Source organism: Sus scrofa, chromosome 2 (genome assembly GCF_000003025.6).
Source record: "Sus scrofa isolate TJ Tabasco breed Duroc chromosome 2, Sscrofa11.1, whole genome shotgun sequence".
Lineage (NCBI taxonomy): Eukaryota > Metazoa > Chordata > Mammalia > Artiodactyla > Suidae > Sus > Sus scrofa.
The window spans coordinates 38,953,506-38,978,345 of record NC_010444.4 but is presented as its reverse complement, the minus strand read 5'-3'; the positions used below and the strand labels follow the sequence as shown (position 1 = coordinate 38,978,345).

Sequence of the window (24,840 nt, the reverse complement as noted above, 5' to 3'; positions counted from 1 at the left end):
GCACTCAGTCAAGGGAATCTTAGTGTCTGGCTATCTCATATTGAGATTGATCATTGTTTTTGGAGTTGTCACCCTAATCTATTTGTTATGAAATTTCTTATCAGCCTTTGACTTAAAGGTGTTAGAATTCATTGAAAATGATTTCTTAGATTTATTATTTCATTAGAAGTTATACAATTGTGATATTCTAATTGTATCATTTATTCTATGTTAGCTGAATTTATTCTGAAAGTTCTTTCTCTCAAATGTTTGGTTACAACTTACAGTTTACATAGGAAACAAGGTATAAAGGCTGGATATTTTCTACTTACCATTTTCAGAATAATGAATTGTTTCTCCAGCATTATTTCTTTTTTTTTTTTTTTTTTTTTTTTTGTCTTTTGTCTTTTTGTTGTTGTTGTTGTTGCTATTTGTTGGGCCGCTCCCGCGGCATATGGAGGTTCCCAGGCTAGGGGTTGAATCGGAGCTGTAGCCACCGGCCTACGCTAGAGCCACAGCAACGCGGGATCCGAGCCGCGTCTGCAACCTACACCACAGCTCACGGCAACGCCGGATCGTTAACCCACTGAGCAAGGGCAGGGACCGAACCCGCAACCTCATGGTTCCTAGTCGGATTCATTAACCACTGCGCCACGACGGGAACTCCTCTAGCATTATTTCTAAAGGGAATTTTTTGGTTTGTTTTTAGTGTCATTATGAACTCATGGATTCTTTTAACATTTTTGGTGTGTTTTGAATCATCGTAATTATTATTTTTGATATTAGAATTGGCCCATTTTTAGCTAGTGACAAACATTTGAACTTGCCTCTTAATGTCCCTTTAACAGTTCCTAGTTGTCTTCAATATAATAATGAAAGAAAATGTAAGTATGCATTGTTTCAGATTATACTTTCTGATACAATAAGATATTTTACTGTTTTTGTGTTTTTCTTACATATTTTATACTACCTAAACTTGGGATCAAAGAAACCTGGTTCATTTACTGGAAAATGGTATGTGGAGACCACAATCTGGGTTTTAAGAATGCTTGTTGCTCCTGGACTGTCATTGATTGTATGTTGTTCTTAATGTTCAGATATAGCTAATTTTTTATTATTTAAAAAATCGTGAGTTTACACTGATATTTCCAATTCAAGATTATGGAATTTTTACTTAAAGTCTTTTAGAATATATTTTTAAAAATTTTTATTATAGTTGATTTACAGTGCTCTGTCAATTTCTGATGTACAGCAAAGTGACCCAGTTTTATATATATACACACATTCTTTTTCTCACATTTTCCTCCATCATGTTCCATCACAAGTGATTGGATATAGTTCCCTGTTCTGTACAGCAAGATCTCATTGCTTATCCACTCCAAATGCAATAGTTTGCATCTACTAACCCTAAACTCCCAGTCCATCCTATTCCCTCCCTCTTCCTCTTGGCAACCACAAGTCTGTTCTCCATGTCCATGAGTTTGCTTCTTTTCTGTTTATAGGTTCACTTGTGCCATATATCATATTCCAGGTATAAGTGGTATCATATGGTATTTTCTTTATCTTTCTGACTTAGTTGGAATGAAAATCTCTCATTGCATCTATGTCGCTGCAAATGGCATTACTTTGTTCTCTTATGGCTGAGTAGTATTCCATTGTGTGTATATCTTCTTAATCCATTCATCTGTCGATGGACATTTAGGGTGTTCCCTGTCTTGGCTCCTGTGAATAGTGCTGCAAAGAACATACAGGTGCATGTGTCTATTTCAAAAAAAGTTTTGTCTGGATATATGCCCAAATTGATGGATCGTATGGTAGTTCTATATTTAATTGTCTGAGGTTAGAATCTTTAATTTTAAACTGTTACTCTTTTCTTTGGTGCAGAAAATCTTGATTCTTAAAATAGTAGTAGCTTTATCATATGTGACCTTTTAAGTTTCCAAAAGTTTCCAGATTTGTTTCCTTTTTCTTCAATTTGGGGGAATTGTTTCTTCTTCCTTTTTTTAGTTTAATTTTATGTTTTAATTATTAAAAAAAAATTGTGTGGCTCCATTCCTTCTTTCCTTTAGTGACTAGATAAGCTTTTTGTTTGTTTTGTTCTTAGTTTTTTGGTTTATTTAAAAATATTATATATTTGTATATTTATATTGAATATGTATATATTTATATTCTCAACCTTGTTTTATGCAGAGTTAACATTCAGTGTTCCATGTTTTGCTTTTTTTTTTAAATTTAAAAGTATATCTTGGCCATCATTCTGTATCACTGTCGAAGAATCACTTCTCCTTCCTTTCTATGGCTGTGTAATACTCCATTGGATAAATAAGTGTAATGTATTGGGAGGTCCCTGATGGCCTAACAGGTTAAGGACTCAGTGTTGTCACTGCTGTGGTGTAGGTTCAATCCCTGGCCTGGGAACTTCCCCTTGCCATGGGTGCAGCCCCTGAAAAAGAGAGAGAGAGAGAAATATAATGTATATAATTAGCACTCACTTAAATTTCTTCCATTCTTTTGCTGTTACAGATAATACTGTATTGAATATTCTTGTACATAGATCATTTCATTTCATATTCCTGGAAGTGTGATTGGTGGGTCAAAGGATTACTGTATATGCAATCTTAATAGTTTTTTTCAAATTCTTCTCAGCACTTATCCTACTCTTCTGCTTTCTTACCAACAGTGGTATGAGAATACCTATTTTTTCCACAGTCTTACCAACAGAGTAATTTGCAGACTCATTTGAAATTTTTGGGTTGAGGTTTTCCCTGTCACCTGGACATTGTAAATTAGGGTTGTAAATTTGCATGAGGACTGGCTTCTGTTAAGAATTATTGGGAGTTCCCGTCGTGGCGCAGTGGTTGATGAATCCGACTGGGAACCATGAGGTTGCGGGTTCGATCCCTGCCCTTGCTCAGTGGGTTAACGATCCGGCGTTGCCGTGAGCTGTGGTGTAGGTCGCAGACGCGGCTCGGATCCCGCGTTGCTGTGGCTCTGGCATAGGCTGGTGTCACAGCTCCGATTCAACCCCTAGCCTGGGAACCTCCATATGCCACAGGAGCGGCGCAACAAATGGCAAAGGACAAAAAAAAAAAAAAAAAAAAAGAATTATTGGAGATGGGGAGCAAGGGGATATTCAACCATTCAGCACCAAGGTTCTAGACTGAGTTGACCGGGAGGGGGGCAAGGTGAGATTTTAAACTTATATTTACTTGTATATGTATTTGGTTGCCTTTGCTTTGTTATTTGTGATGTTTTCCTCTTATATTCCTCACTTTGGCTGAACCATGGGTTTTATCTGTTGTTTTCCCATGTTTATTCTCTAGCTTTAGCAAATGCTTCTCAAGGTGATAGCTCTAACCAGATGCTCTTTCTTCCCTTCTGGTGTATGTGTTGTACTTAGAGGATCAGTACCTCCTAAAATGTGCCGTTGCAGGAAATGGAATGAGAGCTTGTTCTTAAGTCCTGAATCATACTGTTAATAGAGTTCATCATTTTTATAGCTTCAAACACCTATAATTCACAAGTATTATAGGATCACTCTTATATATAAGTGTAACTTAATATAATTCTCTTTAATAAAAGTTAGTAAGCAATTTAGTTGTAAGAGTAGAATATCCAATTATAATTATTTTTTTTTTCAATCACTGTGGGAGATTGGGAATATATCTTTATAGAAGATAAGCAGATGGCCAACAGGCACATGAAAAGATGCTCATTATTGCCAGAGAAATGCAAATCAGAACTACAACGAGATTATACCTCGTACCAGTCAGAATGGCCATCATCAAAAATCTGCAAATAACCAGAAGTTCCCTTGTGGCACAGTGGGTTAAGAATCCAGTGTTGTCACTGCTGTAGTGCAGGTTGGATTCCTGGTCTGGGGACTTCCATGTGCTATGGGTACAAACCAAAAAAGAAAATTCTACAAATAATAAATACTGGAGAGGGTGTGGAGAAACAGGAACCTTCCTACACTGCTTCTGGGAATGTAAATTGGTGCAACCACTGTGGAAAACAGAGTAGAGTTTCCTCAAAAAAACTAAAAATAGAACGACCACATGATTCAGGACTCTCACTCCTGGGCATCTATCAGGACAAAACTTTCATTCAAAAAGATACATGTATGTACCCCTATGTTCATTGCAGCACTATTCACAATAGCCATGAATGACATGGAAACAGTCTAAATGTCCATCAGCAGATGGATGGATAAAGAAGATGTGATCACACACGTGTGCGCGCACACACACACACACACCACGGAATTCTACTTGGCCATAAAAAAGAATGAAATGATGCCATTTGTAGCAACATAAATGGACCTAGAGATTATCATATTAAGTGCAGTATGTCAGAAAGGCAAATACCATATGATGGCACTTTATATGGAATCTAAAATAAAACACGTGAACTTGCTTAATAAACAGAAAGACTCAGACACAGAAAACAAACTTTTTGGAGTTCTCACTGTGGTTCAGAGGTTGAGAACCTGATATAGTGCCCATGAGAGTGTGGATTCAATCCCTGGCCTCACCCAGTAGGTTAAGGATCTGGCGTTTCAGCCAGCTGCGGCATAGGCCACAGATGAAACTCAGATTCTGTGTTGCTGTGGCGTAGGCCAGGAGCTGCAGCTCAGATTTGACCCCAGCCCAGGAACTTCCATGTGCTGCAGGTGCAGCTATAAAAAAGGAAAAACAAATTTATGGTTACCAAAGGGGACGAGGGGGAATAAATTGGAATTATGAGGTTAACAGATACAGACTACTATATATAAAATAGATAACAAGGTCCTACTGTACAGCATAAGGGACAATAGTCAATATCTTGTAATGGAAAAGAATCTGGAAAAAAAAAAAAGATTAGAGGGAGGAAGGATAGAAAGGAAAGGAGGGAGAGAGAAGGAAACATGTTATCTTCTACCCTCCTCTTTAGAAACGGATTCTATACATCTGGAGTAAAACCCACATGTGCATTTGGAAAGCTCTTAAGATGATTCACTTTTTCCTTTGATAGACTTGCCAATTGGATAGTTAGCTGCAGTTTCAGAAAAGGGGCCAATTTGACCATTTTTTGTTGATTAAGTGAGAGTGCCATCTAGTAGGGGAGAGATTTTTAAACTAATAAAAGTTTTTCAAACTTTAGTACACAGAGGAAATTAGCTCATGTGCTGAGTTATGTTCAAAGTCCACAGCAGAAAGTGAGACGTGTATGATGTGAGGTATGACAAGAGGAAGGAAGTCATGCAGAACAATAGCAAGGACATAATAGGTGCCTAATAAGTGGTAGTTATCACCATTACTCTCATTCTTGCATGGAAGGTAGTGATTGAGTGAAAGACTAATAGGAGCTTCTCTGACAATATTTATGATATACATGTGAAATTTTATTATCCTTTTCTGACCATGTAATAATACATAGAAGTTACAAATTTCATCCCTCCCTTCTTTACCATTCAAGATCTACCCCAAATCCCCCAGCGGAATCTGCTGCCAGTTTCAAGTGTATCCTTCCTGAAATATTTTAATTTATTAAAAGCATGTGTGTATATCCCCACCTCCTAGCACACTTCTTCATTTGGCAAAATGTTTTATGGCTTCTGTGTGCCTGATACTATTCTAGGCAGAATATAGCAGTGAACACAATAGATTATAAAACTCATCCTTCTATTTATTGTAGGGTAAGCATATTCTGCATGTTGTTCTACCCTTAATTTTTCCACCACTTTTAAACCTGTACATTTCCCTTTATGACTGCTGTAGCTGCATCCCACAGTTTTTAAATTCAGTGCAAAATATTGTCCTTGTTATTTCTACTTTGACCCATGAATTCTTTAGAAGTGTGTTGTTTAGTTTCTAAGTATTTGGACATTTCTTAGATACCTTCCTGTTATGATTTCTTATTTAATTTGTTTGTTCTCCGATAACATACTGTTGGTTATTTCATTAAGTTTGATCAGACTTGTTTTATGGTCCAGGATACGGTCTCTCTTGTTGAATGTGCCACATTTATTTAGAATGAATATGTATTTTGCTATTGTTGAATGGAGTGTTATGTAAATGTCAGTTGGGTCAAGGTGGTTGATAGTACCATTCAGTCTATTAAACCCTTATTAATTTAAGTCTGTTTTTTCTATTAAGCCCTAAAGGAATAATAATGCAGTTTCTGCCTCTAGTTCAGGAATCGTTTCTCTTTTTAGTTTGGTCAGTTTTTGCTTCAGGTATTTTTATGTGGTTTTTAAATATATACACAGTAGGAATATAGCGGTCAACGAACCCAACTAGCATCCATGAGGACATGGTTTTGATTCACCCCCTCAGAAAACTTCGTACCTTCCCCCTTTACTTATAAATCTTCAGTATACTCATGTCATTGTGATAAAAATTGTCGTAGTCTTTCCATGGGGCAGTTTTACAACACAGATGAAAATTTTAATGTGCATGTTCTTTAATCCAGTCTGTCTCAGTCACAGTAGAGTTGTCAGTAAGGCAGGTGCCTTACCCAGAAGTATATGACCTAATGACTTATAAATTCTCATGTAAATTCCTTATATTTGTGATAAATAGTTTGCATTAACACATTTTAAGGTGAAACAGTCACGCCACAGGTTTGAAAATCAAAGGAAAAAACTTAGGTGTTGAGGTGTTCAATATGTGAGGCTATTATAAATATATCTGAAATAGAGTTTCCTTTATTTTTTCCTCTGTCATTTTTATTTATTTATTTATTGTATGATTTTTATTTTTTCCATTATAGTTGATTTATAGTGTTCTGTCAGTTTCCACTGTACAGCAGTGACCCAGTCGTGTGGTGTGTGTATATATATATTCTTTTTCTTACATTATTCCCCATGATGTTCCATCACAAGTGACTAGATACTGTTCCCTGTGCAGAAATTCCTTCACATGCTTTAAAATTGTCCTAGATCAGACAAGATCAGGCATGTCCTATACAAACTCAAATTTGGTACATTTTTAGCAGGCAGTTAGAGTAGGAGGTAATGCTGATCTGGTTACTTTGGGGAATCGCTCTAGAGCAGTGGTTCTCAACAGTGGAGGAGGCAGCATGTCCAATTGTGCCCCCTGGGGATATTTGGGCAAAGGGAAATGTCTGGAAACATTTTGGGTTACGACTGGTGGGTGAGAGGTGGGGACTGCTGCTAAACATCGTGCAATGGACAGAACAACCCCTACAAGAAAGCATTAGCTGGCCCAAAGTGTTGGCAGTGCCAAGGATAAGAAGGCCTGTTTTAGAGTTCTCATTTCTGTGCACTAATAATAACTCATACTCCAACTTAGATGGTATTGTAGAGGCCACCTGGCCTAGTCTGGGGCATCAAGGAAGATTTGGCTTAAAAGATGATATTATGACAGTATACTCTGTCACATGGATATACAGTTGAAGCTTCCTTAACCAGCCTGCATTTCATTCACCAAATTAATGATGTTTTAACTTTTTTTTGTATATAATACCTGCTGGATTTCTATGGCTCCCTGAACACTTAAAGCGAATAAGGCACCCTTAGTGTGCTGTTCTTGTTCTGTTCCTTTCAGTTGGGTTATATATTACCAAGAGCTTATTGTACATCTTTGCCTACTGATTTATGAAGAATCAGTGAATATTAACATAAACTTGAACAAGATCATAAATTATTGTTAAATAAAGCAGTAAAACAATTGTGAAGGACTAGGAGTAACAGTGGGAATTATCAAATATAAGGATTCTCCACTTGGCAAGTGGATGTTGGTAATATTAATGAACAAATCTACATTTGCCTGTTTTTAGTTAGAATGTGTTGGGGTTTTTTGGTTTGGTTTTTGGTTTTTTGCTTTTTAGGGCTGCACCTGTGGCATATGGAAGATCTCAGGCCAGGGGTCAAACTGGCACTTCAGCTGCTGGCCTACACCACAGCCACAGCAACACCAGATCCAAGCCGCATCTGTAACCTACACCACAGCTTACCACCATGCCATATCCTTAACCCACTGAACAAGGCCAGTGGTCGAACCCACCACGTTCTTATGGATACTAATCGGGTTCGTTACCGCTGAGCCACAACAGGAGCTTCTAAAATGTCTTGTTTTCAATTAACAACTGACTACTAGTCCCAATCACATTGGATAAAATTCTATCTACAGTAAATCTTACAGAATCAAGAGTAATATTGGAGGAGTTCCCTTTGTGGTGCAGCAGAACCGAATCTGACGAGTATCCGTGAGAATGCAGGTTCAATCCCTGGCCTCACTCAGTAGGTTGGGGATCTAGCGTGCTGTGAGCTATGGTGTAGGTTGCAGATGTTGCTCAGATCTGGTGTTGCCTTGGCTGTGGCATAGACCAGCAGCTGTACCTCCATTTAGGCCACTAGCCTGGGAATTTCCATATGCCGGTAGTACAGCCCTAAAAAGCAAAAAAAAAAAAAAAAAAAAAGTAATATTGTGGGGAAAAAAGTCATCAAATATTTTTTTGTGCTTCAGAAACATACTGAGAATTAGGGACTATATTTCTTAGGCTTATTTATTTGTTGGATATAATCTTTTATTTATTTTTTTATTTTAAATGATTTTTTTTCCATTATAGCTGGTTTACAGTGTTCTGTCAATTTCCTACTATATAGCAAGGTGACCCATTCACACATACATATATACATTTTTTTTTCTCACATTATCATGCTCCATCACAAGTGACTAGATATAGTTCCCAGTGCTATACAGCAAGATCTCATTGCTTATCCATTCCCAAGGCAATATTTTGCATCTGTTAGCCCCAAATTCCCAGTCCGTCCCACTCCCTTGCCCTCCCACTTGGCAACCATAAGTGTGTCCTCCAAGTCTTTTTTCTGTGGAAAGGTTCTTTTGTGCCGTATATTAGATTCCAAATATAAGTGATAGCATATGGTATTTGTATTTCTCTTTTTGACTTGTTTCACTTAGTATGAGGGTCTCTGGTTCCATCTGTGTTGCTGCAGATGACATTATTTTGCTCTTTTTTATGGCTGAATAGTATTCCATTGTGTATATATACCACATCTTCCTAATCCGTTCATCTGTTGATGGACATTTAGGTTGTTTCCATGTCTTGGCTATTGCGAATAGTGCTACATGAAGATACAGGTGCATGTGTCTATTTTAAGGGAAGTTTTGTCTGGGTATATGCCCAAGAGTGGGATTGCTGGGTTATATGGTAGTTCTATATTTAATTTTCTGAGGTACTTTCATACTGTTTTCCATAGTAGTTATACCAGTTTACATTCCCAGAAACAGTGTAGTAGAGTTCCCTTTTCTCTACACCCTCCTCAGCATTTGTTATTTGTGGATTTATTAATGATGGCCATTCTGATTGGTGTGAGGTGGTACCTCATAGTAGTTTTAATTTGCGTTTCTCTAATAATCAGTGTTGTTGAGCCTTTTTTCATGTGCTTCCTGGCCATCTTATTTTTATTTTTAAGTAAATCCAGATTATTGATTTTTTTCACTAGACTTTCTGCAGAAAAGCTCATTTTATTTTTACCTTCCCTTTGCCTCACTTTTTAAAATAGTTAATTCTCCCTAAGAGTATATCAGTAATTCAGTTTATTTGAACTGAAAGAAAATAGGCAAGAGAAGTGCTTTATTCTTTTATCATTATCTACTCCAAGAAGATAGCTGAGCAGGCATTTTTTTAAAAATAAAATTCCTATTTCAGTGAATAATGTGAATGGTTCTTCTAGCTCCAGATCTGAACTGTTGCGTTCCTTTTGTAGTAATTAATTTTTGAAGTGTAAATGCAAATTTTAATTTTAAAAAGCAAATGTCAATTTGAGAAGAAGAATGCCCCATGAGCATCATGGGAGAAAGTATCGGGTGTAATTCTCTTCCAGATGGCACCCCTACAGGTGAGGCAGCAGCCTGTGAAATTACAGTCTGAATTACACTGCAGATGAGCAGGGCATTTGGAGCAAAGCCTTCTGATATCAGTAATAAATGACTTGGTTCAAAACCAAGGACAATCCCCAGGAAATTAAAGGCTATTCCATCACGTAGGGAGCCTATAGTAAAATGAAGTTTAGCAAAGTGGAAAGTTGAGGAAAAGGACAATAACCATGAGCAGTATATAGATTAATCTTTTCATCTGTTAATATTTTTAACTAGACATTTTAATTTATGTCATAAGTGTTACTGTGTATTGTTTCATGGATTTTCCAAAATACTATTTTTCACAGTGGACGGTGGCTAAGAGCCACTTGCCATATGAGCTATCACTGTGAAATATTATGAATCAGACAGCTATTGTAAATTCTAATCTTGTCTAATATGCTCTAAGAATTTTTTATTTCAGAATACTGGAGTCCTTAATTACAAATGTAGTGTAATATAATACAAATACTAAGTCTTATTTTTTTAATTAGGTAAGTCAACTTAAGAAGCAGCATAGAGTAATGATTCAGAACTTGCTATCTGTAGTCAGACAGACCAAGGTTCAGATTCTGACTTGTTCAGCATTTCTGTGGCTGTGAGCTGTTTTTCAAGTCCTATGATTTTAGGTTATTAAACATTTCTAAGCCTCAGTTTTCTTATCAGTTAAGTGGAAGTAACAATAAAACAATTAAATAAGATATTCCATAAAAAGACACTTAATACAATGAACTTTAGCAATTTCTACTATTATTATCATTTGAGAATTTTCATTTTAGAAAGCAAAACATTTTAAAATAACTGATTTTAATTTAAGTGCTATGATGGAGTATAGAGCAGGGTAAAGAGATGGAGTTTGGCCGGGGAAAAAAAAGAAGATAATTTGGAGACATTAGGAAAATTCTTTTTGAGGAGGAATTAGTTTGAGCAGATATCTGGATACTAAGTGAAATAAATGACCAATAAAACTGTCAGTCTTCGGTCAGTATCAAATAATGTATCCATATTTAGCAGATAGATGAAATTTGAATATGTGCAATCTATTCTTATTTTGAAGGAATGCTTTTCTATTGATTTACTAGTTAACTTATTCCTTTTTTTTTTGTTTTTTTTTTTTTTTTGTCTTTTTAGGGCCACACTCGTGGCATATGGAGGGAGGTTCGCAGGCTAGGGGTTTAATCAGAGCTGTAGCTGCTGGCCACAGCCACAGCAACACAGGATCCCAGCCGCATCTGCAATCTATACTACAGCTCATGGCAATGCCAGGGAGCAAGGCAAGGGATCGAACCTGCATCCTCATGGATGCTAGTTAGATTCATTTCCACTGAACCGTGACAGGAATTCCTAGTTCACTTATTCTTTAAGTTTAGGAACTGCTTTGACTGAATAGAAGTCTTACCATATACTTATGCAAGCAGTATCTTGCTACAAAAATGAAATATATACTATCAGAAATAGATATAGAGGAAAGTATTATTTTTAATTATATACTAATTAAGAGAGAAAAAGGAGAAAAATGCAGTAGGAAAGATGAAAGAAGAAGGACTTGATTTAGCCTTCTGTTTCTATCCATTTTAGCCCAGTACTACTTTATGTAGCTGACCTCTTGTGATGACTTTGCCAAATTAGAGTCATATGACATAGTTTATAGGTTTTATGTGTTAATTCTGTGCCAGGCACTGTGCTGGATCCTTTACATGTATCAACAAAAACATTTGATTATTTACTTTCAGAAACTCTGATCTAATAATGTTGCCTGACTCTAAAAAAATTGGAAGCATTGGTTTCCTATCATGGCTCAGTGGAAACAAATCCGACTAGGATCCATGAGGACACAGGTTCAATCCCCAGCATCGCTCAGTGGGTTAGGGATCTGGTGTTGCCATGAGCTGTGGTGTAGGTCGCAGATGTAGCTCGAATCCCACGAGGCTGTGGCTGTGGCTATGGCATAGGTTGGCAGCAATAGCTCTGATTTGACCTCTAGCCTGGAAACCTCCATATATATAAATCATGATCACAATCTAATTTCAGAACATTTTCATCCCAAACCCCTGGTCCACCCTTCCGTCCCCTCCACATCCCTTTTGGTAACCATAAGTTTCTCAAAGTCTGTGAGTCTGTTTCAGTTCTGCAATTAAGTTCATTGTATCCTTTTTTTTTTTTTTCTTTTTAGATTCTACGTATAAGTGATGTGGTATTTGTCTCTCACTGGCCAACTTCACTTAGTATAATAATCTCAGCCATAAAAAAATCCTTCATTCTCATTTATTAAACATAATTTGAAAATTCTTCTTCACTTTTACAAATATGCTTTTAAGTAGCTCTTAATATTTTTAGTTAAGCTAGCCAGATTTACTATTCCAAACCCCTTTACATGTCTTAACATATTTAATTCTCCTAACAACCCTCTGGTGTAGAATACCATTGCTGTTGTCACTTTACAGATGAAGAAACTGAGACTCACGGATGTTAACTTACCCAAGGTCACAGAGAAAGGAGCTCCTCTAGGATTTAAATCCAAGAGTCCATCCACCCCTTCAGTTGGTTCTGTGGATATTAATTATAGTACTGACTTAAAATGTATAATTTAATCTATGGCTAGTAATAACTTTATCCTAAATGCAATAAATGATCATGATGCTAGAAGGAGCTACTTTCAGTTATTGATTAAAAAGACTATTTTGAGGGGGTGGAGTTCTTTGTGATGCAGTGGGTTAAGGATTCAGTGTTACTGCACCTATGACTCAGGTTTGATCCCTGGCCCGGGAACTTCCATATGCCTTGGTGTGGGCCTCACCCTGCCTTCCCCCAAAAAAGACTTTTTCTTTGTTTGTAGTATGAGGAAGTAAGATGGAATTTGAACATATAGAAGGGAAATACTTAGATTTAACTAACTACTTTGAAAGAATAGTACTAGAAACAGCTTGACACAGTGCCAAATCAATAACACATTTTTTTTGCCCCCTTCAACAAAAGACTGTACTATATGGAATGTACAATCTTCAGTATGAATTACTCAATTTGTATGAAAATGTGAATTTATTGTATTTTAATGTTTTAGCATGCAGCATTCTTGCAAATAGGGACCATTTTTCCCTAGCCTATTATGTTTCACTAGCTAGTCTTTTTTATATAAGGTAGGTAGATGCCTCCTCTTTAAATAATTTTTTAGCATAAATTATAATTTAATTAACTGATGGATGCTTATTTATAAGCATTTGTGTGCAGAGACTTTCAGGAATTATGTCAGATTGATAAAAATTTCTTAGTTGAATTTCAGAAGTCTCTTGTGCTTTGAATACACAGATGATATTAATGGGGAACTAACTTAAAAGAGTTAGACTTAAGTACTCTGTCCTAGAAAATAGTGTCTACCAAATCCTTAGTTTTCTTAGTGTAAACACATTAATAAGAGAGTCTTGTTGCTAAATCTGTCTTTTGCGGCAATTATTTTCTTATCAGGAATTAGTGTGTTGGGGGGAGAAGGTAAATGCCAAAGTAGAGCTGCTAGCAGCAATTTAATTAGCCTCCTTTATAAGTGATTCAAGCATGAACGCTGTATTTTCTATAAATTTTAAATTGTTGTTATTCTCTTGGGAGAATTGTCTCTTCTTGGTTTGCTGGTTTTTCCTGTTCTGGAGAAACCTTTAAACCATTTTTGTTCATAGTGTTCTGTATTGATCGTATGAGACAGTTATTTATGCCCAGAACAAATGAGTAGAGACAGTTTTGACTTAGAATGCTGACATTAGGCATTCTTAGTCAAATTCATATTGGTTTACCCTAAGCAATAATAAGGTGCACTAGTGCTAAGCACTGGGCTGAGCACTTGACTTTCCCTGCTGCTCACAACTATCCGAGGATGGGCCCCAGAAGAAGACTGGCAGAAACTGGCATTGATCTCTAATTCATGATTACTTTATCATTTCTATAATAAACTTTGTAGCACTATTAAAATGTACTGTGTTTGTGACCCATTAGTGGCAAATTATCTTTTCATTGTGATTGTCCTTTCTTGGTGTAGGAGTTCCCAAGTTTCATAAAATGGAGTTCAAACAATGCTAGTTGCGCAGGGTGTTAAACACGATAAACAGGAAAAAAGAGGTGTCAAAATGGGTAGTACTTGGTTAAAATATGTTTGGCAGTCCTTTTTTTTTTTTTTTTTTTTGGCTGCTCCCTCAGCATGTGGAAGTTCCTGGGCCATGGACTGAACCCATTGCACAGTTGCAACCTGCTCCACAACTGCAGCAAGGCCAGGTCCTTAACCCGCTGTGCCACCTGAGAACTGCTTCAGCAGTCCTCTTTACCGTAACACTTTTCAGAACTTCAGAACTGTTAATATGCTGACTTGAATTACTAAGAGGAGGGTATAGATAGCATCTGGTCTTTCTCACCTCTTTGATTAAAACTCTCCTCCCCTCCTTTTTTTTTTCCCCCCAACTTTTTAAAGAGAATATCATTGGGCAGGAAACACTTTGGGAAAAGCTGTTCTAGACCAGAGTTCCTCAGCCTTAGCTTTATAGACATTTGGAGGCAGACATTTCTTTGTTGTGAGGACTATCCTGTGCCATTGAAGGATGTTTATCAGCATCCCCCCAGTTGTGACCATCAAAAATGTCCCCATGGAGCAAAAATCTAGTTGAGAACTATTGATCTAGACTAATAGGGTTGTATTCCAGGGAGTTATAGGATACATTCACAATTTCTATCTGAAATTTTGTTTTTAAAAAAAATTATTAAAGTGTAGTTGATTTACAATGTTGTGCCAACTTCTGCTATATAGCAAAGTGATTCAGTCATACATGTGTGTACATTCCCTTTCTTATATTATCTTCCATCCTGGTCCATCCCAAGAGACTGGTTATAGTCCCCAGTGCTGTTCATCAGGACTTCATTGCTTGTCCATTGTAAATGTCATAGTTTACATCTGCTAACCCCAAACTCCCCATCCGTCCGTCTCCCTCCATCCTCCTCCTCGGCAACCACAAGTCTATTCTCTATGTCTGAGTCTAAAAAGTTTCCATTTAATAAGGAAGAAACAGTAGTCTAGAAAGTGAAGCACAGAGAAGGTTCAGCACATTCTATGGTAAAAAATTTTTGGATCTGCTTTGTACCCTGGCCAGATTTTCTAGTAATTGTAAAGTGGAGAACTTACTGCAAAAAATAATTTCAAACTTTGCAGAATATTATATAGTACAGACAAAATGCTTTCTATTAGAAGAGCAACCCAGATGTTTAAATTGATCTGCAGATGATGATATTGCACATTTCTAAAATCCATTTTTTTCTCTCTCTTTTTTTTTTTTGTCCAGGGCTATTTTCTTCTTTTTGAGTCTATGTTAGATTCTGTCCTTTATGCAAAGAACAAATATTTGGCAAAAGGAGGATCGGGTAAGTATAAAATTGTAGTTTTAGTAATCTAATTTTAGAGTAGCAGAACCAAAGGACCTTTGGATTTCAAATAAACTATGCATGACTGAGAAAGTTCCCAATAGAAATGAAAGATGTTTCCATTAGAGGAAACTTTAAGGCATTTGTTTAGTTTACTGTTGATAGGAGAACAGTAAGATATGCAGGACTCCAAGTTAATGGTATTTTCATGAACACTTTTAATAAAAATACTAAGGATAAATTTGGAAGCTTTTTGATTATCAGATGAAAATCAGACAGAAACTCTTTTTGACTTTTAATCTTTATGACATTTAGTTGTTTGTGTCCACCCCCCAACCCCCATCCCCCGACCTCAATAGAATGTTTCATACTGGGTTGGAGATCATTCACTTTGGTAGCAAATTTTCCATGACTTCACTAAATGTATAAACCTGCCTTCTCTGTGATTTAACAAGAACTTTTAAATAGAGTAGTTTCTTCTAAGTTTTTAAAGCACAGCATACCCAATCAGTATTTTTAAATCGATCCCAATAAATTTGGAAGACTTCCTTTTCATGTCCCCATGGTAAATTTTAATTTTTTTGTCTTTTTTTTTTTTTTTTTTTTTTGTCTTTTTTGGAGTTTCCCAAGCTAGGGGTCGAATCAGAGCTGTAGCCGCCATCCTACACCAGAGCTACAGCAACGCAGGATCTGAGTCTCGTCTGCGACCTATACCACAGCTCATGGCAATGCTGGATCTTTTGTCTTTTTTTCTATTTCTTGGGCTGCCCCTGCGGCATGTGGAGGTTCCCAGGCTAGGGGTCGAATCAGAGCCATAGCTCCTGGCCTACACCAGAGCCACAGCAAGGCGGGATCCGAGCCGCGTCTGCAACCTACACCACACACACCAGATCGTTAACCCACTGAGCAAGGGTAGGGATTGAACCCACAACCTCATGGTTCCTAGTCGGATTCGTTAACCACTGCGCCACAACGGGAACTCCCCCCCTGGTGAATTTTTAATCAATTAGCCCTTACTACTCAGAGTGAGATGCATGCTCAGAATGAGATTTTGTTTTGCAGACTTTATGCTGTGAACAGTTGTGTACAAACAGAATATTCTCAGGGATTATGTTTTGCTTATCTTTGGCTCTTCCCTGATCTCCATAGCTCCTGGAACATAGATGGAGCATCATATATGTTTATTGCATTGAATCATTAAAACTGAATTGAGGAGCTTCTACTATGACACAGTGGGTTAAGAATCCAACTGCAGTGACTCGGGTCCCTGCAGAAGCTCGGGTTCAATCCCTGGCCTGGCACAGTGGGTTAAAAGATTGGGCATTGCTACAGCTGTGGCATAGGTCACAGCTGTGGTTCGGATTTAGTCGGGCCTCAGTACTTCCATATGCCACGGGTATGGCAATAAAAAGAAAAATACTGAATTGAATAGCATCTGTCTCCTTTCAGTCACCTTTCTCTGTACCTTCCCTTTCACAGAGCTTCAGGATTAATAAATCATTTCCATAGTCAGAGTGCAGTTGATAAAACTGTTATATAAAAGTAGATGGAAAGGAAGATCCATTTTGAACTAGTGACATAAAGCACTTGACCCTACTTACACCTCCTGCCCATCCATGTTCCATGAAATTACTTCAGCAGTAAAAATCAGCAAGGCCAAAACAGAAAGAGCACAGAGAAAATTCTCCAGTACAGTTGAATTTTTTTTATTATAGCATTGCCTTATAGGATTGCCTTTCTTATTCAAAGTGCTCACATTATATCACTCTATTCTCTGCAGCAATTTCAAGGTAAGTTTCTGATCTCTGACATGAACCTGGCAGAATTTTTACATACATTTTTACCTGCAACAGTTGACTATATCTTTCTATAATTACAGTGGTTTTTGTTTTTTAAATAATAGCTACACTTAATGACTAAACATCGTATATCATCTACCATTTGCTGATTTTCAGCTAGCCACCAAATAATATACTTTACTTTTATTTATCTTATTACATGTAATCCTCACAGCAGCACTTTGAGACTTAGAAACATAGGCGTCCTGGATGGTACATATTAAATGTCTAGGCCTTGAATATTTTTTTTTCTAAACTCAGATCTTCCAGATTCCAGTATTGATGTTCTTTTTACTATCCCTTGTTGTTTCTTTTTTAGAGTACACTTTATTGAATCTAAGTCTTGCCTTGAAGTTGTGCTGGGGAAGTTTCAGAAAACTGTTTCCATACCTCCCTGAGTGGTATTCATTGATCTTACTGAAGGACTGACAGCAACTTAATACATTTAAATTGAATTCTCAATGAAGTGCATTAAGAACTTACAGCCATGTGAATAATGAGGTTATAGGTGAAATAGTAGCTGAGCTATTTCCCATCATGAGGGGGATAAAGTGGAGGCTCGAAAGTCTAGCACTTTCCATATTTTTATATAAAGCTGATACTAGTATTAAGATAATCTGGAGATATATTGAAGAAGGTCAGCATTTAGCTGCATAAGCGGTACTGTTAAATGATACTAGTTAACAGAATCCAGAAATGTAGGAAAAGTCAGAAATGAACAATATGAAGTTGGCTTAGCCTATTTTGTGTATTCGAGTGTGCCTTGATGAATATCACCAATCATCTAGATGTTCTTTCTTTTATTTCCAACAAAGCTTTCTTTTATGTTTTTTCTGAAGGAAAGATTTACTAAGCAGTTAATAGTGTAAACATTTTAGAAAGAATGACTGAATTATGAGAGAGGGAGTCTATTGAAGACCATGTAAGCATGAAAGAACCACAGTTTTATTTTTACATGAGTCTAGGTTTAATTTATGTCTCACTGTGTATATAATGGCATGGAGTAAAGCTATTATAAAACAGAGTCAGCCAGTAACTTGAGTGTTCATTCTCCTAATCACCAAGCAGTTCCCTAGTATTTTAGAGGTACTCACTACTATTATCACTAATAAAAAGAAAGTTTTGTAAAGTCAATGAAAGTGAATTTACTATATTCTGTTATTGTTAGCTAAGACTTAACTAATTATGTATCAGAAATTGTAATGTTTTACATCACTACAACCAAGAGATCAGGAGGAAAACCAAGAAAAATTTGGTCATGACCAATGCATATTTTTACAACTAGGAATTAAGACAAAAAACTACTGTATATTTTAGCATGACAGCATAGAATGTAAATGTTTTATGCCTTAACAGTGTCAAATACCTCATCTTACAAAAATTGGAAAGGCAATGCAGGAGGCATGTGTGAGGAAGTATGTATACTTAAATGAATTTATCTTTAATAGGAATTTATGTAATATCATTTAAAGTAACAGCATTATACACACATTTAGCACTATGAAGGTCATATTAAAATGATACTGTTGATTAAAATTGAATGGTGACACTTTGGTCATCCATCCTGTCTGTATCTTGATTGTGATGGTGATTACATAACACTATATATTTATCAAATCGCATAGAAAATATATACCAGAAAGGGCAAAAAAAGTGAGTTTTACTGCGTGTAAATTATACTCAGGTAAAGTGTCTTTTAAAAAAATTTGAAGTAACGCAGAAAGACTTGATTTGATTTCTAGCTATTTGAAAAAATGTTAAACCTGTGTACTAACTCTATGCCTACTTCTATTGTTGTTGTTATTATTGTCAGTACCTCTCTCTTTACAATAAAAAAAAATTGGGTGATTAAGAAGAGGAAAGTGGGAGTTCCTATTGTGGCACAGTGGAAACAAATCCAACTAGTATCCATGAGGATATAGGTTTGATCCCTGGCCTTGCTCAGTGGGTTGAGTATCCGGGATTGCCATGAGCTGTGGTGTAGGTCCCAGACGCGGCTTGGATCCTGCACTGCTGTGGCTGTGGTGTAGGCTGGCAGCTGTAGCTCTGATTTGACCCCTAGCCTGGGAACTTCCATATGCCACGGGTGTGTCCCTAAAAAGCAAAAAAAAAAAAAAAAGAAAGAAAGAAAATGAAGGGGAAGAATAAGGAAATATACTAAATTTATCTTTACTCGTGATAGGAGATTAGTAAATACTGTTAAAAATAGACAACAAAAGATACTTATAAGGTTGTAACTATAAAGTTAGTTTCTAGAACAAAAAGGAATATTTCGTAAATATAATAATATTTAGGAAAAAAGCAAAGTACTATGTAGTTATACTATTTAAAAACAAACCTAGAGATATAGAATAACATAAAATGGTAGAGTTGTAAACTTAAAAAAAATTCTCATATCAATAAATGTAAATGGACTAAATCTATTAAAAAGAATTTTGGATTGAGTCACAAGAGAAAACCCAATTCTGTGTACTTTATAAGTGACACACCTAAAACAAAATTATACAGAAAACTTAAAACGATGAAAAAAAATTCAGGCAAATAAAAAAAAAGAAAACAGTCATGATATTGATACCAAACAAAAGGGAATTTGGGCAACATGTTATATAATTAACCATATGAGAGGGCTTAGCACTAAGAAGCAAAAAAAATCATGCCCATCTTTATAGCTACTTAAAAGGTTTTTATATGTAAAACAAATGAATAATCCAAAAGTTTGATTAAGAATGGAATATTTGGAGTTCCCGTCGTGGCACAGTGGTTAACGAATCCGACTAGGAACCATGAGGTTGAGGGTTCGGTCCCTGCCCTTGCTCAGTGGGTTAAGGGTCCGGCGTTGCCGTGAGCTGTGGTGTAGGTTGCAGACGCGGCTCGGATCCCTCGTTGCTGTGGGTCTGGCGTAGGCCGGTGGCTACAGCTCCGATTCGACCCCTAGCCTGGGAACCTCCATATGCCGCGGGAGCGGCCCAAGAAATAGCAAAAAGACAAAAAAAAAAAAGAATGGAATATTTACCTAGTTAGTTTCAAAGAATCTCCCCACAAAATATCTGCTAATTACAAAAGAGAAAAGAGTAAATTTCAGTGTAAAAGCCTAGCTGACTCTACCTTAGTCGAGCAGTCTGGGCCGATATCTTCCAAAATGGGGTCAGTTGAAATTGTAGGAGCACAAAAATCAAATGACAATTATATTTTAGCTTCATAGAATCAAAGTTCTATATGAGATGCTTGATATAAAGTAGTTACTCAATAAAAGTTAATCCTCCTCCTAAATTATAGCTGGTAAACATGAGATTAGTGTTAGGTTTATACATTGTAAGTTTTGAAGTGAATTTACGCATCATGACAGTATTATCTGCCTTTTGTAGCGTAGACTTACGTAACTTATCTCACTGTGATCAGCCACTGACACTGTCTCTTAGTGCTTATAGGTGTCCTTTAGTTATTCTATAATTTACTGCATAATTCCTCATCCTCAGACCTGTTTTTCCCACTTTACTGTTTTGGTTTTGTTCAGCGATATTGCAGTCGTATCATTTTTTTACTTTTTTTTTAGTGTTATTTTTCAGTGCATATTTTAGGAACATTTTAGCCTAGCTAAGCTTTATTAGGCCTAATCACTTTATTATAAGTTAATGATAAAAAAGTTCCAGTTTCCAAATACATACTAGTAAGTTTAAGATAACCTCATTATATAAAATGAAATAATTTTAAGGTTATTCAGCTTCCAAATTATTTGATGACTTAGTAAGTTAGTAGTACACTTCTTTTTATGCATGTCAGTCATTTTATCTTTGACTGTTACTTCATTAAAATTTTTCTCCATATTCACATATATTGTGAAAAGAACAATCTGTTTTGACTTATTTATTTTCTCCTTTTGTTCTAAACCTTTTTCCTCTCAGCATATTATATACAAGCAATGATGCTAGTGTTTGCTAGGAATTGTTTTTTTATGCATCTCGGTCTTATCCTTTAGTGTCCAAAAGTTTGTGAGGCATTTCTAAGGGATAAAGGATTTCCCATCTTTATCTGTTCACCATGTGAGCTGTTCTAGTGACAAATGAATTCTGGGCAGTGAATCGAGAAGGACACAGATGTCAAATCCATGAATTTATAAATGGTCTGTTATGAGGGTGCTTTTGTCCAATCAGCGCTTTGTTAACTTCACCTACAAGAAGGAATAATTATTCAATTATGCTTCTATCTGACAAAAATCAAATGACAAATGTGTCAGAATGTGAAGGTAAAGGGTTAGTCAGAATTCTGGCAGGTGGCCCAAAATTATAGCCAGCTGTGAAGAGGTGGATAAAGAATCAAATTGACCTATAACATTGATAACAAATCTTTTATGAATATTCATAGATCTTGCTAACTGGAAGATTAAAAAAAACTAATTTCATTTCTAAATTCTAATACAGGAACCATGATTTTCTGTATCTTTATGACATATAATTAGCTTGAAAAATAAACAGTACTAGAAAATGTTAAATCATACTCCTTTTCAGTCTGTTTCTTATTACCGACATATTTTCAAAACTGGTTTTTCATTAGTTTTAGTAATTTGTAGTTTTTCCTTATAAAAAGATAAGTTATCCTTATTTGTTAGTAGTATTGCTAATACACCATATTGCTTAATATAGAGCCAGAGTTCAGCAAACTTTCTGTAAAAGTCTAGGGAGTAGTCAGCTTTGTAGCCCAGCTGGTCTCTGTCCCAGCTACTCAATTTTGCCATTATCACACAGTAAAGCCATAGACTGTAGGTAAATAAATGGTGGCAGTGTTCCAGTTAAACTGTATTTACAAAAAAACAGGCAGAGGGCTGAATTTGACTCTTTGGCCCAAGTTTGCCAGCCTCTGACAGAGAGACTTGATATTTTTTTTTTAATTCAATAAGATTTTTAATGATATTCTAAAATAGAGGAACTCTGTGAACTATGGTAAGTAGTTTGAATGCACACTGCACAACTCTTGAGAATATTTGGTTCCTGTAGATGAAAGTGAGTCTCACTCCCAGAAGTAGCACAGTATGATGGCCCTGAAAATGACCTCCCTCATCCATTTCTCCCTCTTCTATATCAGGAATGTCTATATCTAGTGTGCTGCCTGTTTTTGTAGATAAGGTTTTATTGGAAAATAGTCGTGCTCATTTATTTACATATTGTCTTTGGGGCTTTCAGGTCAGAGCAGCATAGATAGGTAGATTCAATGAAAACCGTACTGCCTACAAGTCCCAAGAGTCACTTTATAGAAAATGTTTGCTAACCCTTGATTTATATCTTTATGATGTGCCTCTTTAAGGGTGAAATGACGTGGCATAATGTTGTAAAGCTTCTGTGATTGTCATATTAAGTCTAAGACAAAGAAGCTGTCAACTATCTAAAGTTGTGGCAGAATTGTTTCTTCTTTAGTGTTTGGCATCTGGTTCAAGAAACTAAACCTACATGCCTTTCCTGTAGCTGATACTCTTGTTGGTCAGCATTTATGATAGTATATCAGTTACTCTGAAGAATTTGTGTCAATCAGAAATTTAAACAGTCAAGAGGTTTACTACTCCTACGCCTGTGGAAGAAAAGGAAGTAAAAGTAACTCAGTTTACATGCAGTCAACTCTAACCATGGAGCTCTCACATCTGCCTCACATGCCCCCTTACAGAAGATTTGGGAGACTTCTTATCAGTGCCATAGCATCAAGTATTTTTTTTCTGAGTATCTCAAACGTCAGGTTTGGAAGAAGCAATTGCTTTGATGCCAGCAGATCTTATCATGAGCTTTATTTAGAAGATAATTTAGTGGCACTGTCATTGAATAATAAAATTCCTAAGGCTGTGGGTAGAAACAAAGTTTGGGAGGAGAGGTTTATTTCTCTGCTGTGTAAGGCTGAAGGTTAGTAAATAATAAAGTATTGTTTTGTGCATTGCTTTGGTACATACATGTACTTGCTTTCAGTTTGTTGATATAGGGATATATAATTTATACTTTAATTCATGGATCCCCTACATGTTGATATTTGAAGGACATAGTTAATTTTGCTATTTATTAGTCAAAAAATATTTTTTTTTAATTTTGTGTTATAAAGACTTTGTGTTCTTTCTAAACACTCTCCTCTCTTACCTTTCTTAACACTTCATCTCTTGGTTTTCTTCTTACTTCTGTGATCTAGCTTCTCAACCATTTCTTTCAGCCTCCTTTTCTTCTCATCCTTAAATTCTGGCACTCATCATTTATTCCTCTGGGTGACCTCATAACTTCCCATAACTTACATTTCCATTTATATGCTCATGGTTTCAAATTTGTGCATTGAACCCAGATCATCTCTCTTGAATTTCAGGCCTGCATAGTCAGCTGCTTATTGGATATTTTTACCCATTCACCTCATAAGCATTAAACTCTTAGCTGACTTTTGAATCTGCCCTTATTATTCCCTATTATCTGCTCTTATTCCTTATTAATAATGGTTAGTACCACATTTTGTCCAGTTGCTAAGTCTAAACCTGTCGTCTGTGACTCTTTCCTTTTTCTCACTTCTACAGCCAGCCAGTCTTTTTTTTTCTTTTTTTTTAACTTAGTGATAGACGTTTTTATTAATTAGCATTTCTTTCATTATATAATTCAACTTGAAAGATGAGCTCACATGCCCAGAGTTTGCATCTGGTACACACCTAACAAGAAGTCTGGATATTGCCTAGGTTCAGGTTTGATGAATGCAGTGGCTCAGTGACATCATCAAATACCAGTTGTTTTTATCTTTCTTCTCTGCTAGACTTAATATTTGGATTCTCTCCTTGATAAAGTACCTGGGGCAGTTTGGATCACCATGTCCTCACACAACTACGTACAGAGACACAGGCAGCCAACTGTCCTATGAGTTCTACCTCCCAAACATCCTTTGATTATATCTCCTCCTTTCCATTCCTGTAGCTGTCACTCTACTAGAGATCCTGTATTATTACAGCTATCTCTTATTTTGTCTCTTTCTTATTCTCCACATTCTAGGTGACTTTTCTAAAACCAAAATCTGATCAAGTTGTCTTCCTGCATAAAAATTTTCACTGGCTTATTATTCTTAGGATAAAATCTAATTTATCAGGGTGGTTTATTCAGCAGTATTTTCTATGGTCCCTGTTTACCTTTGTAGTTTTATAGCTCACTGTCCTCTCAAGTTGGATTATCCTATGCCCCTCCATGTCCACTGCCCACTCTACCTACAACACTCTTTTCCCTCCCTCTCCTAACTTACTTGGTCTTTAGTTCTGTTTTTTGTTTTTGTTTTTTTGTTTTTTTTTTCTTTTGTCTTTTTCCCTTTTCTAGGGCCACTCCCATGGCATATGGAGGTGCCCAGGCTAGGGGTCCAATCGGAGCTGTAGCCACCGGCCTATGCCACAGTCACAGCAACGTGGGATCGGAGCCACATCTGCAACGTACACCACAGCTCACGGCAACGCTGGATCCTTAACCCACTGAGCAAGGCCAGGGATCAAAACCGCAACCTCATCGTTCCTAGTCGGTTCGTTAACCACTGCGCCACAATGGGAACTCCTTTAGTTCATATCTTACATAATTTCCTTGTTCCTTTGCTATAGCCAAATCCGAATGAGCTTTTTTTTTCCTTTAGCTCTCTCCTTATCTTCCTCTTTCTTAGTATTTATTACATCACAATTAATTGCCACTTTGTCAAAATTGTATAAATGTAAGTTTGAATAGGGCCATGTATCCACAGTCTGTAAATTAGAATAACTTATCTGGCAC

General features: G+C 36.5%; 1 protein-coding gene across 1 annotated transcript in view; it reads left to right on the top strand.

The window, feature by feature from the left end:
• PRMT3 (protein arginine methyltransferase 3) overlaps positions 1-24,840 on the top strand; it is a 148,634-nt gene that overhangs the window by 54,599 nt on the left and 69,195 nt on the right. The window contains exon 11 of the mRNA XM_021083252.1: positions 15,179-15,257. Coding sequence (XP_020938911.1) covers positions 15,179-15,257 — 79 coding nt within the window. The remainder of the gene's footprint in view (positions 1-15,178; positions 15,258-24,840) is intronic.